Source organism: Danio aesculapii, chromosome 17 (assembly GCF_903798145.1).
Source record: "Danio aesculapii chromosome 17, fDanAes4.1, whole genome shotgun sequence".
NCBI lineage: Eukaryota > Metazoa > Chordata > Actinopteri > Cypriniformes > Danionidae > Danio > Danio aesculapii.
The window spans coordinates 53602932-53622655 of NC_079451.1; the positions used below are offsets into that span (position 1 = coordinate 53602932).

Consider the following 19724-nt stretch of genomic DNA (forward strand, 5'->3'; position numbering starts at 1 on the left):
ACATTTTCAAAACATATGCGCTTATTCTGGCGTCTCCATCAGCTGATTTTTAATGCGCATCTCCAATAATGAGCATTAAACTTGGTGGATGGAAACAGCCTCTGATCCATTTAGGTGGAAGAGACAAACTGCAAGCTTTAGATGTTTATATCTGCGACATGTCATCATCATCATCATCATCATCACTGGATCATAGATATCCTGAAGACCAACAGACTGAAACTAAACTTTACAGGACGTTTAAAAAGGTCTTAAAGTTGACTTTATGAACCCCTCAGAAACGCTGATACACATGTGTACTGTGTGTGTGTGTGTGTGTGTGTGTGTGTGTGTGTGTGATGAATTGGTCTGACTGTTGCTCTTCTGTCCTCACAGGGTGACTGCAGCTTTCAGTCTGAGCTCATGAAGCATCTCCAGATGGAGGACGTTGAAGGAGGACAAACAAAGACCACCAACAACATCCCACAGCAGAGGACAACATCCAGCACTGAAGAGCAGGTAAACACAACACCTGCAGCGCACACTCAGGGTGCTCCCCTTCAGGTCCAGGAGTGCGTGTCCATCACAGATGATGATGATGATGCGCAGACGTGTTCCTCTGTGGAGTGTGTGGAGTGTCTGCTTGACGGGCAGGAGGACGAGAGCTCAGATCTACAGCACATCTTCTACCAGCCGGAGCTCCAGAAGACCAGACGCTGCCGTCACAGTCTGAACAGCAGGAGATTTCTGGAGATCATCAGAAATGTGGAGCAGCTGCTGTGCAGGTCTCCACCTAAACTGCTGGAGGAGGAAGAGCCGCTGTCTGAGACCTTCAGGGTCAGCTTCAGCCTGACGTCAGCACTGGAAGACCCTGAGGATGATGAAGATGAAGATACGGGTGTCTGTGCTCAGAATACACCACCGTCTGCAGCAGCCGCTGCTTCCCCAGGCTGGGACGAGCTGTTTGACGATGGAGACGGGTTTATGAAAGCTGAGGAGCGTCAGGAGGATCAGCTGAGCCTCGACCTGTTTGATGATGAAGAGTTCCTGCAGATGAGCATTCCTGATGTGCAGACGCCAGACAACAGCACAGGACCTGATGGAGAGCAGCCTGAGCAGAAACAACAGACTCTTGCTGATGTGCCAGGAGGAAGGTCGACTCTCACAGGACCTGAAGGAGAGCAGCAGTCTCCAGTCAGTGTGTCAGGTAGCAGATTGAATGTCACAGGACCTGATAGAAAGCAGCGGACTCCTCTTAATGTGTCAGGCAGTAGATCAAACCTCACAGGACCTGATGGAGAGCAGTCTGAGCAGAAACAATGTACTCTCACTGATTGTTCAAGAAGATCAAGCGTTACAGGACCTGATGGAGAGCAGGCGACGCCTGTCAGTGTGTCAGGTAGTACGTTGAACCTCACAGGACCTAATAGAAAGCAGCGGACTCCTCTTAATGTCTCAGGAACCAGACTAAACCTCACAGGACCTGAAGGAGAGCAGCGGACACCCGTTTATGTGACAAGAAGTAGATCAAACCTCACAGGACCTGATGGAAAGCAGGAGACTGATGGTTCAAGAAGCAGATCAAGCCTCACAGGACCTGAAGGAGAGCAGGAGTCGCCAGTCAATGTGTCAAGAAGTAGATCAAGCCTCACAGGACCTGAAGGAGAGCAGGCGGCGGGCGGTTCAGGGAGCAGCTGTGTGTTTCGCTGCTCTCAGGATTTCTTCTCGGTGAACTTTGACCTGGGCTTTGAGTCAGAGTCTGAGGAGGAAGCAGCAGCAGGCGCCGGTGTCTCTGGAATGACCTCTGAACTCCCGCCGCTGACCTCTGACCTCTGCAGTGCAGCGCCGCGGCCCAGCGCATCCACACCCAACCACCTGTACCTGCCTGCGCACCGAAGAACACACACACCTGGCCAGAGGAGACGCACCTGCACAGGTGTGCCGCACATACACTGCTCTGGCATTCTGTCTGTCTGTGTGTGTGTGTGTGTGTGTGTGTGTGTGTGTGTGTGTATGATCTGTGTGTGTGCATGTATGATATCTTTGTGTATGATTTGTGTGTGTGTGTGTGTGTGTGTGTGTGTGTTACCCATTTATGTATATGATAGGTGTGTGTATATCTGTGTTTGTTTGTGTGTACGATGTGTGTGTGTGTGTGTGTGTGTGCGTGTGTGTGTGTGTGTGTGTGTTACCCGTTTATGTATATGATAGGTGTGTGTATATCTGTGTTTGTTTGTGTGTGTGTGTGTGTGTGTGTGTGTGTGTGTTTCAGGTGTGTTTGTCAGTGACAGTGAGGATGAGGCTCATCATCAGGGATGTTCAGCTCTTGAAATGGCTCCAGTGTTCTCTCCAGAGGTGAAGCAGCAGGTCTGATGGAGCTCAGTGTTGTTGTTGTTGTTGTTGTTGTTGTTGTTGTTGTTGTTTTAGTTTTAGTTTATTGCAGTCATTTTGATTTTCAGCTTTAGATGGAAACATGCAGGGCTGGGCGATCATTCGATATCGGTTATTATCACGATATGATTTTTGGATAATCATAATGACCGTTCGATAATGTTCATGAATGCGTAACGCTGCTCAGCCGGATGCTGCACATAGCACACGTGTACAGCCATACAGTGTTAGTTGAGGAGTAAGAAAAAATAAGGTAAAAACCGTCACAGACATTGTTGACAAGAACACTTCAGGATGAATTAAATTGATGATTAATCCGACAAAAAAACAGCAAAATGCACTGCAAACTGCGCCTCGTATGACGACTCGTGCCATCAAAAACAGGCAACACTGCTAACTGTTTCAGTTAAAACAATGGCACCCTTATGATGATGCTAAGAGATGACAGACCCAAACAAGTGTTGGTAAACCAGCACAACTACCCAGCAGAGTCACATGTCATCATTTACAAAAGCCGTGCCTTACGAGAAAAACCCCTCAGAAAGGACAGAAGATAAGACACAACACAATCTCAATGAACACTTGATGCTTGCTGTAAACTACAGGCTGCATTATTAAGGGCGTTTATTACCACATTGACAGGATCTTTTGTTGTCAGGCTTATGTTTCCTTTTTAATATTAAGATATTTGTTTTGAATTCTGTAATATCACTATTGTCCATCATCGACGGTAAAATAACCAGCCTTTATATATTTACAGGACAAAATCACAGAGGAGAAATCAGATGCTCAAGATGTAATCTTTAAAATAATGAGATGAAAATGCAGCAAATATATGACAGACGTTTACAACAACAGTGGATCATTAATAAACCCTTATTATCCACAGAGTGAAGCATCATCCACACACACTCGTTTAAGATTGGCACAAACTAAAAACACACATATATATATAAATATATTTCTTTGAAAATGTACCTTTTTACAGCGAATTTGGTTTTGTGTAATGTGTCATTTAATTTTGCTGAATGTTTTATTGGTCAGTTATCTACAGCATAAACAAGAAGAACGAATAACATCTGAGGTGAAGCGCTTCAAAACAAGCCCGCTATAGTATATGCTTTAGCACCAAAACAATCCATTAAACTGTTTTCACGGTTTCAGTTTAATTCATTAACGAAGCATGAGCTGGACAGTCTTTACAGGCTATTTGCAGCACTTATAGTGTTCTTAGATTACCTCTGAAGAATAAACTCGGTCTGAAGGATGCGAGCTCAGAAACTCACTGTATGAACAGAGACATTTCCTGCACGACTCGCCGTGATATCGATATCGACCCATATGAAAAACATTATCCTGATCATTATCGATATCGACCCATATGAAAAACATTATCCTGATCATTATCGATATCGACCCATATGAAAAACATTATCCTGATCATTATCGATATCGACCCATATGAAAAACATTATCCTGATCATTATCGATATCGACCCATATGATAAACATTATCCTGATCATTATCGAGATCGACCCATATGAAAAACATTATCCTGATCGTTATCGATATCGACCCATATGAAAAACATTATCCTGATCATTATCGATATGAGCGTTGAGCCTGTCTCATCCTTCAAGTTCCTGGGGACCCACATCTCAAAGGACCTTTCCTGGACCACCAACACCTCCAGCCTGGTCAAGAAGGCTCACCAGCGCCTATTCTTCTTGAGGCAACTTAAGAAGAACCAGCTTTCATCAGCCGTCCTGGTGAACTTCTACCGCTGCACAATAGAAAGCATCCTGACCAACTGCGTCACAGTCTGGTATGGAAGCTGCTCTGTTGCTGAGCGTAAGGCACTGCAGCGGGTGGTGAAAACTGCCCAACGCATCACAGGGACTACACTGCCAGCCATTGAGGACATCCAGAAGAAACACTGTCTGCGCCGAGCACGCAGTATTCTTAAGGACACCTCTCACCCTGCTCACAGACTGTTTTCTCTCCTGCCTTCCGGCAGGCGCTTCAGGCTCCCCCGGACAAAAACCAGCAGACTGAGGAACAGCTTTTTCCCCAGAGCTGTCTCCCTTTTGAACTCTGCCCCTCACTGACTCTTTTGCCTCCCCAATACACCCCCCACATTCCTCTAACTTATACTCCTCACAATCACTGCACTATTTAACATTTGCACATTTAAAGTTTGCACATATTCATTGCACTGATTCATTTATTGAACTGTACATACCCACTGCACATGGACATTTGTAATTATGTTTATCTGCACACTCCTGATTATTAATAGCATCCTGTACATATATTCATTTATTGTAAATCTGTTCATAGCTAATACAACCTATATATAATGTTGATAGTACATCCATCTGTAAATATCACCATAGTTTTTCTATAACTGCACTTTATAACTTATACCTGTATCCTGCACTTGCTGCTATTGCACTGCTGGTTAGACCTAAACTGCATTTCGTTGCCTTGTACTTGTACATGTGTAATGACAATAAAGTTGAATCTAATCTAATCTAATCTAATATCGACCCATATGATAAACATTATCCTGATCGTTATCGATATCGACCCATATGAAAAACATTATCCTGATCATCATCGATATCGACCCATATGATAAACATTATCCTGATCATTATCGATATCGACCCATATGAAAAACATTATCCTGATCGTTATCGATATCGACCCATATGATAAACATTATCCTGATCATCATCGATATCGACCCATATGAAAAACATTATCCTGATCGTTATCGATATCGACCCATATGAAAAACATTATCCTGATTGTTATCGATATCGACCCATATGAAAAACATTATCCTGATCGTTATCGATATCGACCCATATGATAAACATTATCCTGATCATCATCGATATCGACCCATATGAAAAACATTATCCTGATCATTATCGATATCGACCCATATGAAAAACATTATCCTGATCATTATCGATATCGACCCATATGAAAAACATTATCCTGATCATTATCGATATCGACCCATAAGGAAAACATTATCCTGATCATTATCGATATCGACCCATATGATAAACATTATCCTGATCATCATCAATATCGACCCATATGATAAACATTATCCTGATCATTATCGATATCGACCCATATGAAAAACATTATCCTGATCGTTATCGATATCGACCCATATGAAAAACATCATCCTGATCATTATCGATATCGACCCATATGAAAAACATTATCCTGATCGTTATCGATATCGACCCATATGAAAAACATTATCCTGATCATTATCGATATCGACCCCTATGATAAACATTATCCTGATCATTATCGATATCGACCCATATGAAAAACATTATCCTGATCATTATTGATATCGACCCATATGAAAAACATCATCCTGATCGTTATCGATATCGACCCATATGAAAAACATTATCCTGATCATTATCGATATCGACCCATATGAAAATTATTATCCTGATCATCATCGATATCGACCCATATGAAAAACATTATCCTGATCGTCATCGATATCGACCCATATGAAAAACATTATCCTGATCGTTATCGATATCGACCCATATGATAAACATTATCCTGATCATTATCGATATCGACCCATATGACAAACATTATCCTGATCATTATCGATATCGACCCATATGAAAAACATTATCCTGATTATCATCGATATCGACCCATATGAAAAACATTATCCTGATCATCATCGATATCGACCCATATGATAAACATTATCCTGATCATCATCGATATCGACCCATATGAAAAACATTATCCTGATCATTATCGATATCGACCCATATGAAAAACATTATCCTGATCATCATCGATATCGACCCATATGATAAACATTATCCTGATCATCATCGATATCGACCCATATGATAAACATTATCCTGATCATCATCGATATCGACCCATATGAAAAACATTATCCTGATCGTCATCGATATCGACCCATATGAAAAACATTATCCTGATCATTATCGACCCATATGAAAAACATTATCCTGATCATTATCGACCCATATGAAAAACATTATCCTGATCATTATCGACCCATATGAAAAACATTATCCTGATCATTATCGATATCGACCCATATGATAAACATTATCCTGATCATTATCGATATCGACCCATATGAAAAACATTATCCTGATCATTATCGATATCGACCCATATGAAAAACATTATCCTGATCATTATCGATATCGACCCATATGAAAAACATTATCCTGATCATTATCGATATCGACCCATATGATAAACGTTATCCTGATCGTTATCGATATCGACCCATATGATAAACATTATCCTGATCATTATCGATATCGACCCATATGAAAAACATTATCCTGATCATCATCGATATCGACCCATATGAAAAACATTATCCTGATCATTATCGATATCGACCCATATGACAAACATTATCCTGATCGATATCGATATCGACCCATATGAAAAACATTATCCTGATCATTATCGATATCGACCCATATGAAAAACATTATCCTGATCGATATCGACCCATATGATAAACATTATCCTGATCGTTATCGATATCGACCCATATGAAAAACATTATCCTGATCATTATCGATATCGACCCATATGAAAAACATTATCCTGATCGTTATCGATATCGACCCATATGAAAAACATTATCCTGATCATTATCGATATCGACCCATATGAAAAACATTATCCTGATCATTATCGATATCGACCCATATGAAAAACATTATCCTGATCATTATCGATATCGACCCATATGAAAAACATTATCCTGATCATTATCGATATCGACCCATATGAAAAACATTATCCTGATCGATATCGACCCATATGATAAACATTATCCTGATCGTTATCGATATCGACCCATATGAAAAACATTATCCTGATCATCATCGATATCGACCCATATGAAAAACATTATCCTGATCGTTATCGATATCGACCCATAAGGAAAACATTATCCTGATCATTATCGATATCGACCCATATGAAAAACATTATCCTGATCGTTATCGATATCGACCCATATGAAAAACATCATCCTGATCATTATCGATATCGACCCATATGAAAAACATTATCCTGATCGTTATCGATATCGACCCATATGAAAAACATTATCCTGATCATTATCGATATCGACCCATATGAAAAACATTATCCTGATCATTATCGATATCGACCCATATGACAAACATTATCCTGATCGATATCGATATCGACCCATATGAAAAACATTATCGCTTATTGCGTGTGTGTGTGTGTGTGTGTGTCTGTTCATGTCTGTCTGTTTGTTTGTGTGTTTGCATGGGTTCTTGTGTTTATGTGTGTGTGTGCCTGTCTCTCTATGTGTGTGTGTGTGTGTGTTTAAAGGTCTGCAGTGATGTGGATTCTCCTCTTCAAGTGTGTCGGAAGCGTCCAGCGATAAACATGGTACGACTCTTCTTCAGCTGCTGTGTGTGCGTGTGTGTTCTTGTGTGTGTTTATTTGTGTGTGTGTGTGTGTGTGTGTTTAAAGGTCTGCAGTGATGTGGATTCTCCTCTTCGAGTGTGTCGGAAGCGTACGGCTGCATTAAACACGGTACGACTATTCACCTGCTCACGCTGTGTGTGTGTGTGTGTGTGTGTGCGTGTGTGTGTGTGTGTGTGTGTTATTATTCTGTCTCTCTCTCTGTGTATGTGTGTGTGTGGGTTATTATTCACTCTATCCCTTTGTGTGTGTGTGTGTGTGTGTGTGTGTGTGTGTGTGTGTGTGTGTGTGTGTGTGTGTGTGGGTGTGTGTGTGTGTGTGTGTGTGTGTGTGTGTGTGTGTGTGTGTGTGTGTGTGTGTGTGTGTGCAGTCAGAGGGCAGTGAGGGAGATGATGTCCTTCAGCTCATCAGTGTTCATCAGCCTGGATGCCACAGATCAAATAAAGTAATGAAGCACCAAAACGCACACACACACACACACACACACACACACACACACACACACACACACGCATACTCACACACATACATAAGCACATACCTGCACACAGATCACACACATACTCACACAGTCTTATAAACAGTACATACTCACACACACTCTCTCTCGCACACACACATATACACATACACAGATACGCTTACACACACACAGAAATATGCATATGCACACACACACACTCAGTGATTCTAGTCTCCTGCGTCTCCTCTGTGTGTTCCAGAAGTGTCCTCGTGGTGCAGCTCGTCAGTTTCTGGATGAGGAGGCTGAACTCTCTGAGGATGAAGATGAAGATGTTTCCTCAGATGAAGATGATGGAGACGAGCAGAACCAATCACTGCAGGGCTTCGTGGTCAACAACACACAGTGCTCGCAGGGGCTCAATGGTGAGACACACAAGCACAGACATACACACACAGTGACACACACAGACATGTACAAACAGGAAACACAGTCACACATACACACACACACACACACACACACAGACATACAATCCGTCACGTACATGCACAAACACACACTCAAACGCATAATTATACACAGAGATCACACACTCTGAAACGCACAAAAAACACACATGTATACACACACATAGACACACACAGATACATATACACACTCAAACGAGACACAAACAGACACACAGAACACACACACAAGCACAGACAGACGCACACACACATAAACAGGTACTTATACAAACAGGAAACAGAGACAGAGTCACACACAAACAGAAACACACACTTCCAGCCGCAACCCAGTACTGGGACTGTGGGGGAAACCGGAGCACCCGGAGGAAACCCACACCAACACGAGGAGAACATGCAAACTCCACACAGAAACACCAACTGAACCAGCCAGGACTCGAACCAGTGACCTTGCTGTGAGGCCACAGCGCTAACCACTGAGCCAATATGACACCTGTTCAAACATACATTCAAAAATATTTTCCTTTCCTTTAAATGTTCTCTGGTAGTCTTCCAGCTTCGGTCTCAGTAAACTCTGCAGATTCTTTGTGAGGTGTGATGTGCTGAAGGCCGGTCTCTGATCCACTATTATTACACTAAACTGTGCTCAGATCAGGTTTGATGTCTTTCCTCTGGTCTCCAGACTCTGAGATGCAGGCGTTTTATCTGAAGTCCGTCAGGAGTCCAGCGCTGCAGAAGCCGGTGCGCATGACCTATAAACCCAAACACAGCATCAACATCTTCTCACAGGTGAGCATCTGCAGATCCGGCTTCATGTTAACACTCACTGAGGGTGCACTCACACTGGGCTATCTGAACCGTGCCCAGGAGCTTTTCCCGGTTCATTTGACAAGTGTGAGTGCTCTGAATCGGGCATTTATACACACACACACACATTTATATCTGGAGACCAACATTAATGACACAAAGACCCTCACACACACACATTTATATCTGCAGACCAACATTAATGACACAAAGACCCTCACACACACATTTATATCTGCAGACCAACATTAATGACACAAAGACCCTCACACACACATTTATATCTGCAGACCAACATTAATGACACAAAGACCCTCACACACACATTTATATCTGCAGACCAACATTAATGACACAAAGACCCTCACACACACATTTATATCTGATCAAACCAACATTAATGACACAAAGACCCTCACACACACACACATTTATATCTGCAGACCAACATTAATGACACAAAGACCCTCACACACACATTTATATCTGCAGACCAACATTAATGACACAAAGACCCTCACACACACATTTATATCTGTCAAATCATCTGATCAGCACAAACTACAGCACTGAAGCGCAGATACTGATAAAGCGCAGGCGCACACGCATACTCACTACAGCTGATTACTAGTCAGAGATAATTAGAAGCTCTGTTGTGCGCATACGTTCTTCTATGCACATTTTAAAAGTTTATGCACATCTTGGTGTTTTCCTTTAGCATTATGTTATGCAATAATGCAAAATATGCATAAAAATAGGAGGATTATAAAATAAAAATAGGTACAGCAACTCAAAAAGCAGGTGTTGTGTGTGTTGTGTGTAGTTTTCATGCTGTTTTTCCGACTCTGCGTTTGTCAGGTGCCAGAACAGGATGAGTCGTACGCCGAGGACAGTTTTGTCGTTGACGGGAGTGAGGAGGAGGACGAAGAGTCTGCTGATGAAGAATCTGTGGAGCTGATCCCTGAAGACTCCATCATCGATGGCAGGAGGCAGTACGCCACACGCCGCAGGGCCCGGATACGGCAGATCCGCGCCGCAAACACTGCCACAGATCAGCAGCGCAGGAAAAAGCGCTCCCGCATCATCCGCCCGCAGGACTCCAGCGATGAGGATGAGGATCGACCGCAGACCCACACTGTGTTTAAAGTCCCGCAGAGCGTCTGCCGGCAGCCTGAGCTGGAGATCCAGAAGCGGCAGAGACTCGAAGATCAGGCAGAGCTGTCCGAAGAGCTGGACTTCCAGACACACAAACAGGTGAGCACTCTTTATGGCATAACAGAGTTGACGATAACAGACTTGACAGTAACGGACTCAACGGTAGCAGAGTTGACAGTAACAGAGGATAGCTGAGTTGACGGTAACCTAGTATAGCAGACTTGACAGTAACACAGTTGACGATGTCCACCGAGTATAGCGGAGTAGACGGTAACTGAGTATAGCAGAGTTGACGGTATCTGAGTATAGCAGAGTTGACGGTAACTGAGTATAGCAGAGTTGACGGTGACTGAGTATAGCAGAGTTGACTGTAGCCGAGTATAGCAGAGTTGATGGTAACTGAGTATAGCGGAGTTGACATTAACCAGAGTTGACAGTAGCAGACTTGACTAACACAGTTGACGATGTCCACCGAGTATAGCGGAGTTGACGGTATCTGAGTATAGCAGAGTTGACGGTAACCGAGTATAGCAGAGTTGACGGTATCTGAGTATAGCAGAGTTGACTGTAGCCGAGTATAGCAGAGTTGACGGTATCTGAGTATAGCAGAGTTGACGGTAAGCGAGTATAGCAGAGTTGACTGTAGCCGAGTATAGCAGAGTTGACTGTAGCCGAGTATAGCAGAGTTGACTGTAGCCGAGTATAGCAGAGTTGACGGTATCTGAGTATAGCAGAGTTGACTGTAGCCGAGTATAGCAGAGTTGACGGTAAGCGAGTATAGCAGAGTTGACTGTAGCCGAGTATAGCAGAGTTGACTGTAGCCGAGTATAGCAGAGTTGACTGTAGCCGAGTATAGCAGAGTTGACGGTATCTGAGTATAGCAGAGTTGACGGTATCTGAGTATAGCAGAGTAGACGGTATCTGAGTATAGCAGAGTTGACTGTAGCCGAGTATAGCAGAGTAGACGGTATCTGAGTATAGCAGAGTAGACGGTATCTGAGTATAGCAGAGTTGACGGTATCTGAGTATAGCAGAGTTGACGGTATCTGAGTATAGCAGAGTAGACGGTATCTGAGTATAGCAGAGTAGACGGTATCTGAGTATAGCAGAGTTGACTGTAGCCGAGTATAGCAGAGTTGACGGTATCTGAGTATAGCAGAGTTGACTGTAGCCGAGTATAGCAGAGTTGACTGTAGCCGAGTATAGCAGAGTTGACTGTAGCCGAGTATAGCAGAGTTGACTGTAGCCGAGTATAGCAGAGTTGACGGTATCTGAGTATAGCAGAGTTGACGGTATCTGAGTATAGCAGAGTAGACGGTATCTGAGTATAGCAGAGTAGACGGTATCTGAGTATAGCAGAGTTGACTGTAGCCGAGTATAGCAGAGTTGACGGTATCTGAGTATAGCAGAGTTGACTGTAGCCGAGTATAGCAGAGTTGACTGTAGCCGAGTATAGCAGAGTTGACTGTAGCCGAGTATAGCAGAGTTGACTGTAGCCGAGTATAGCAGAGTTGACTGTAGCCGAGTATAGCAGAGTTGACGGTATCTGAGTATAGCAGAGTAGACGGTATCTGAGTATAGCAGAGTTGACTGTAGCCGAGTATAGCAGAGTAGACGGTATCTGAGTATAGCAGAGTAGACGGTATCTGAGTATAGCAGAGTTGACGGTATCTGAGTATAGCAGAGTTGACGGTATCTGAGTATAGCAGAGTAGACGGTATCTGAGTATAGCAGAGTAGACGGTATCTGAGTATAGCAGAGTTGACTGTAGCCGAGTATAGCAGAGTTGACGGTATCTGAGTATAGCAGAGTTGACTGTAGCCGAGTATAGCAGAGTTGACTGTAGCCGAGTATAGCAGAGTTGACTGTAGCCGAGTATAGCAGAGTTGACTGTAGCCGAGTATAGCAGAGTTGACGGTATCTGAGTATAGCAGAGTTGACGGTATCTGAGTATAGCAGAGTAGACGGTATCTGAGTATAGCAGAGTAGACGGTATCTGAGTATAGCAGAGTTGACTGTAGCCGAGTATAGCAGAGTTGACGGTATCTGAGTATAGCAGAGTTGACTGTAGCCGAGTATAGCAGAGTTGACTGTAGCCGAGTATAGCAGAGTTGACTGTAGCCGAGTATAGCAGAGTTGACTGTAGCCGAGTATAGCAGAGTTGACTGTAGCCGAGTATAGCAGAGTTGACGGTATCTGAGTATAGCAGAGTAGACGGTATCTGAGTATAGCAGAGTAGACGGTATCTGAGTATAGCAGAGTAGACGGTATCTGAGTATAGCAGAGTAGACGGTATCTGAGTATAGCAGAGTAGACGGTATCTGAGTATAGCAGAGTAGATGGTATCTGAGTATAGCAGAGTAGACGGTAACTGAGTATAGCAGTAGACGGTAACTGAGTATAGCAGAGTTGACGGTATCTGAGTATAGCAGAGTAGACGGTAACTGAGTATAGCAGTAGACGGTAACTGAGTATAGCAGAGTTGACGGTATCTGAGTATAGCAGAGTAGACGGTAACTGAGTATAGCAGAGTAGACGGTATCTGAGTATAGCAGAGTAGACGGTATCTGAGTATAGCAGAGTAGACGGTATCTGAGTATAGCAGAGTAGACGGTATCTGAGTATAGCAGAGTAGACGGCATCTGAGTATAGCAGAGTAGACGGTATCTGAGTATAGCAGTAGACGGTAACTGAGTATAGCAGAGTTGACGGTATCTGAGTATAGCAGAGTAGACGGTAACTGAGTATAGCAGTTGACGGTCACCGCGTATAGCAGAGTTGATGGTAAGCGCGTATAGCAGAGTTTACAATCACTGCGTATAGCAGAGTTGACGGTCACCGCGTATAGCAGAGTTGACGGTCACCGCGTATAGCAGAGTTGACGGTCAGAGTTGAGAGTTAACAGTAAAGGCTGGATTATACTTCTGTGTCGAGTGATCGCTGTAACCCAATGAGCATGCCTTGCATATAGCCGTGCATTTATACTTCTGCGCACTGTTCGTGTTGCTCTACAATAATGAAACGCTAGCTGGCAGAGGATTTTATGTTTCTCTGTGTCCAGTTTCTTCACGGGTGTTTTTAATCTCACCTTACTGTATGAGTAGCTCAAACTTGCTCATTCTGAGGTGGGAGCCGGCGGACGGGCAACAACTTTATTTATAAGGTAATCACGTTCACATCTGGATGAGCTCCTCCACGGGACTCCACACTTGTATACACTCACTTCAACAGACTCACACTTCTTCTGTCGCTCTCAGCCCCACCCACACTAATCACTGATACCAAGCCGACCAATCACAGAGCTTGCACTACGTGATGTGTAGTTGCTTTTTTAAGAGGTGTGTGTCGTAAAAGAGTTCACAGTAGCAGAGTTGAGAGCGGTAGCAGAGTTGACGACGGTTGCACAGTATTAATCTTGTTTTTTTCCTTTATTTAATTATTTTTCGTCCCCCATTGCCAGATTATTTAGCTTGTTTTAAGTAAAAACCCTCTTTATTATTTGAAATCATTATTTCTGAAAACAAGACAATATTTTGTGCTTCTCTAGAAAATGCCTTTTGGTTTAAGAATGTTTAGACATTAGGACTAGAAACAAGACAGAAACTGAGTAAGAGCAGCTTTATTTTGCAGCAGTGTTTTTGGTGGTGTTATCTGCAGGCTCCTGACGCTGGGCTCCCAGTGTCTGCAGACGCTCCTCTGGCTGTGTTAGTGGACGCTCGCTGCATCAGCGGTGGCTCTGAGCTGCTGTCGCTCCTGCGGCTCCGGCACCATCTGCAGGTCCATGTCTGCTCTCTGGGCAGCGCAGACTTCATCATCAGCAACCGCACCGCTGTGGAATGGCAGAGCGAGTCTGAGGTGTCCAGCGCTCACAACCGCAGGCGTCTGCTGGAGCGAATGCAGCGTCTGCAGGCCACGTATGAGCGTGTGTGTCTGATCATCCAGAAGGACAGAACCAGACCTGGTGAGTGTGTGTGTGTGTGTGTGTGTGTGTATGTATACCAACAGCTACTTCTGCAAGCTCCTTCCCTCAAAAGGAAGGCAGTATTAACTCTTCTTATTTTTAAACTATATGTAATTGTGTCTATGCATCTATGTAACTGTAGGTAATGGATTATAAAGAATGTTCATGATCAGTGTTCATCATTACCGTACCGTAACCTTCACGCCCACACTGTAGAAGTACTCTAGAAATAAAGATGAGCTGACCTGTGTTTCAGGAGAGATGGTGCGAGTGTTCCAGCACAGCCGCTATTATGACTCCACACTGGCCGCTCTGGTGACGGCGGGCGTTCGGCTGCTGTTCAGTAACGGGTTTGAGGAAACCGCCGCTATACTGACCGACCTCACACAGGTGGAGAAGAGGAAAGGTCAGGCCATCCAGGTGCCGCTGGAGGTCAAAGGTCACCGGCAGCAGGCGCTCCAGTTCTACCTGACGCTGCCGAACATGAGCTACATCTGTGCTCTGAACATGAGCCACCGCTTCAGCTCCATCAGCCACATGATCAGCAGGTACAGCATCAGCACAGGTGTTCATCAGCACAGGTGTTCATCAGCGCAGGTGTTCATCAGCGCAGGTGTTCATCAGCGCAGGTGTTCATCAGCGCAGGTGTTCATCAGTGCAGATGTTTATTAGTGCAGGTGTTCATCAGTGCAGGTGTTCATCAGCGCAGGTGTTCATCAACACAGGTGTTCATCAGTGCAGGTGTTCATCAGCGCAGGTGTTCATCAGTGCAGATGTTTATTAGTGCAGGTGTTCATCAGTGCAGGTGTTCATCAGCGCAGGTGTTCATCAGTGCAGGTGTTCATCAGCACAGGTGTTCATCAGCACAGGTGTTCATCAGCACAGGTGTTCATCAGCACAGGTGTTCATCAGCGCAGGTGTTCATCAGTGCAGGTGTTCATCAGTGCAGGTGTTCATCAGCGCAGGTGTTCATCAGTGCAGGTGTTCATCAGCGCAGGTGTTCATCAGCACAGGTGTTCATCAGCACAGGTGTTCATCAGCGCAGGTGTTCATCAGCGCAGGTGTTCATCAGTGCAGGTGTTCATCAGTGCAGGCGTTCATCAGCGCAGGTGTTCATCAGCGCAGGTGTTCATCAGCGCAGGTGTTCATCAATGCAGGTGTTCATCAGCACAGGTGTTCATCAGAGCAGGTGTTCATCAATGCAGATGTTTATTAGTGCAGGTGTTCATCAGAGCAGGTGTTCATCAATGCAGATGTTTATTAGTGCAGGTGTTCATCAGCGCAGGTGTTCATCAGCGCAGGTGTTCATCAGAGCAGGTGTTCATCAATGCAGATGTTTATTAGTGCAGGTGTTCATCAGCCCAGGTGTTCATCAGCACAGGTGTTCATCAATGCAGATGTTTATTAGTGCAGGTGTTCATCAGTGCAGGTGTTCATCAGCGCAGGTGTTCATCAGAGCAGGTGTTCATCAATGCAGATGTTTATTAGTGCAGGTGTTCATCAGTGCAGGTGTTCATCAGCGCAGGTGTTCATCAGAGCAGGTGTTCATCAATGCAGATGTTTATTAGTGCAGGTGTTCATCAGTGCAGGTGTTCATCAGAGCAGGTGTTCATCAATGCAGATGTTTATTAGTGCAGGTGTTCATCAGTGCAGGTGTTCATCAGAGCAGGTGTTCATCAATGCAGATGTTTATTAGTGCAGGTGTTCATCAGTGCAGGTGTTCATCAGAGCAGGTGTTCATCAGTGCAGGTGTTCATCAGTGCAGGTGTTCATCAGAGCAGGTGTTCATCAATGCAGATGTTTATTAGTGCAGGTGTTCATCAGCACAGGTGTTCATCAGAGCAGGTGTTCATCAATGCAGATGTTTATTAGTGCAGGTGTTCATCAGTGCAGGTGTTCATCAGAGCAGGTGTTCATCAATGCAGATGTTTATTAGTGCAGGTGTTCATCAGCGCAGGTGTTCATCAGCGCAGGTGTTCATCAGCGCAGGTGTTCATCAGCGCAGGTGTTCATCAGCGCAGGTGTTCATCAGCGCAGGTGTTCATCAGAGCAGGTGTTCATCAGTGCAGATGTTTATTAGTGCAGGTGTTCATCAATGCAGATGTTTATTAGTGCAGGTGTTCATCAGCCCAGGTGTTCATCAGCACAGGTGTTCATCAGTGCAGATGTTTATTAGTGCAGGTGTTCATCAGTGCAGGTGTTCATCCGCGCAGGTGTTCATCAGAGCAGGTGTTCATCAATGCAGATGTTTATTAGTGCAGGTGTTCATCAGTGCAGGTGTTCATCAGCGCAGGTGTTCATCAGAGCAGGTGTTCATCAATGCAGATGTTTATTAGTGCAGGTGTTCATCAGCCCAGGTGTTCATCAGCACAGGTGTTCATCAGAGCAGGTGTTCATCAGCGCAGGCGTTCATCAGCGCAGGCGTTCATCAGCGCAGGTGTTCATCAACGGAGGTGTTCATCAGCGCAGGTGTTCATCAGCGCAGGTGTTCATCAGCGCAGGCGTTCATCAGCGCAGGTGTTCATCAACGGAGGTGTTCATCAGCGCAGGTGTTCATCAGCGCAGGTGTTCATCAGCGCAGGTGTTCATCAGCGCAGGGTTTCATCAACGGAGGTGTTCATCAGCGCAGGTGTTCATCAGCGCAGGTGTTCATCAGCGGAAGTTGTTCGTCTGTGCAGGTGTTCATCAACGGAGGTGTTCATCAGCACAGGTGTTCATCAGCGCAGGTGTTCATCAGCGCAGGTGTTCATCAGCGCAGGTGTTCATCAGCGGAAGTTGTTCGTCTGTGCAGGTGTTCATCAACGGAGGTGTTCATCAGCACAGGTGTTCATCAGCGCAGGTGTTCATCAGCGCAGGTGTTCATCACACAGTTGTTCATTAGTACACGTGTTTGTCAGCACAGGTGATTACAGCACAGGTATTCCTCAGTGTTGGTGTCCATCAGCGCAGGTATCTGTCAGCGCAGATGTTCATCACTACAGGTGTATATCAGGTGTTCCTCAGCACAGGTGTTCATCACTTCAGGTTTTCATCAGCGCAGGTGTTAACGCAGTTGTTCATTAGTACAGGTGTTCATCAGCGCAGGTATCTGTCAGCACAGGTGTTCATCACTACAGGTGTTCCTCAGCACAGGTGTCCATCAGCTCTTCCTCAGGTGTGACCACTCCTCTGCTGTTTTTCAGCTCAGTGGAGGATCTCCAGGCCTCAGCGTGTGTCAGTCGCTCCAGAGCTGAAGAGATCTACCGCTGCCTGCGCTACAGCTGTGACCCGGTGCTGATAAACCAGACTAACCAGAGCCGAACCACTATAGACTCCATAAAACCAGATTAACCAGCACTGACTGACTCCATAAAACCAGACTAACTAACGTTGACAGACATAAACCAGACTAACTAATGTTGACAGACATAAACCAGACTAACTAGTGCTGATTGACTCCATATCCCAGACTAACTAGTGCTGATTGACTCCATACACCAGACTAACTAGTGCTGATTGACTCCATACACCAGACTACGCAGCACAGGCTGACTCTCAGCAGCACTCTGCGCATTATGAACTCCGCTTTATTTTACTGTCAGTGGAATAATCAGGATTAAATGACGGATTCTGTGTCGTGTGTACATGTGTGTGTTTCTGTTCAGGGATGTTCTGCTCCTCAGATTATGAGTGCGGCCTTTATGGTGATTCTGACATGACGTATTTATGTTTAACACACTGAGTGTGTGTGTGTGTGTGTGTGTGTGTGTGTGTAAAGCAGCAGTGCTTTACAGAGATAAAACTGCTGTGTGTTTTTAATGAGCACTCCGTTTCCTCAGATGAATGTGTTTGTAGAGAGAGAGAGAGAGAGAGTGTGTGTGTGTGTGTGTGTGTGTGTGTGTGTCTGTCTAGTTTGTGTGAATCTGTGGATTGTGTGTTAGTGTGTCTGTGGAGCATCTTAGTGTGTGCGTGTGTGTGTGTGTGTGTATATATATATATATAGAGTGTATACTGTGTACAGTGTTTGTCTAGAGTGAGTGACTGTGTGTATAGAGTGTATAAATGTGTTTGTAGAGTGTGTTGTGTGTGTCTAGAGAGGAGAGAGTGTGTATGCATGTGTGTGTGTATGCGTGTACATGTATGTAAATAGTGTGTTTGTGTGTCTAGATCAGGGGCAGCGCTGGTCGGTACAGGCAGAAGAAAGTGAGTAGTTTTGGGAGGGGGGGTGTAAAGGTAGGTGTCGTGGACGGAACTGAAGAGCTGGGAGGGGCGGGGAATCAGGGGAGTCGTGGTTGAAAGTGAAGAATGGGGGGGGGAGTCCCTAATAGTATCTCTGAGGGCCCTGAAATGGCGTGGGCCCTTAGAATCATCCTAACTTTCCCCCTTTGCAGCACCCCTGGTCTAGATTATGGGTGAATCTGTAGAGTGTGTGTCAGTGGATGTCTGTAGACTGTGTGTCTAGAGAAAGAGAGGGTGAGAGTGTGTATGTGTGTGAATCTGTAGTGTGTGTTGGTGTGTTTATGTGCCTGTAGAGCGTGTGTGTCTGAAGAGTTGTACGAGTGTGTTTGTAGAGTGTGTTGTTATCCACTAGAGGTCGCTCTTCTCCTCTGAAGCTTCATCAAGAGTGTGTGTGTGTGTGTGTGTGTGTGTCTGTTCATCTGCAGTTCAGTGGTTTGAACACACACTAATGCATTCAGTTAGTCTGAACCTGGAGGAAAAATCAACATTGAGAAGTACACACTTTCTAGTGAGCATCAAACACTTTACAGCTCATGAAGGATGAATCCGCAGCTGCTCCTCATCCTCACATCATTCAGTTTTATTAGGAATAATTCAGCTCTTGATACAGAACATTTCTCATTGTATAAATATATACAGCATATAATTACATCACAGTTGTTTTGGTTCATGTGTAATTATCATTTGTTTAATTGGACATGATTGTGTAGCAGTGTACAGCTACACACAGCAATGCATTCATTCACTAGAACATGG

At 44.5% G+C, this 19724-nt stretch overlaps 1 protein-coding gene across 1 annotated transcript in view; it reads left to right on the plus strand.

Annotated features, from left to right (window-relative positions):
* fancm (FA complementation group M) overlaps positions 1–18548 on the plus strand; it is a 57312-nt gene extending 38764 nt beyond the window's left edge. Inside the window, exons 15-25 of the mRNA XM_056477151.1 lie at positions 376–1915; positions 2252–2346; positions 7802–7861; positions 7946–8008; positions 8268–8342; positions 8620–8782; positions 9510–9616; positions 10493–10888; positions 14447–14750; positions 15007–15298; positions 17933–18548. Coding sequence (XP_056333126.1) covers positions 376–1915; positions 2252–2346; positions 7802–7861; positions 7946–8008; positions 8268–8342; positions 8620–8782; positions 9510–9616; positions 10493–10888; positions 14447–14750; positions 15007–15298; positions 17933–18080 — 3243 coding nt within the window. The 3' untranslated portion in view covers positions 18081–18548. The remainder of the gene's footprint in view (positions 1–375; positions 1916–2251; positions 2347–7801; positions 7862–7945; positions 8009–8267; positions 8343–8619; positions 8783–9509; positions 9617–10492; positions 10889–14446; positions 14751–15006; positions 15299–17932) is intronic.
* The last annotated feature ends 1176 nt before the right edge of the window (positions 18549–19724 follow it).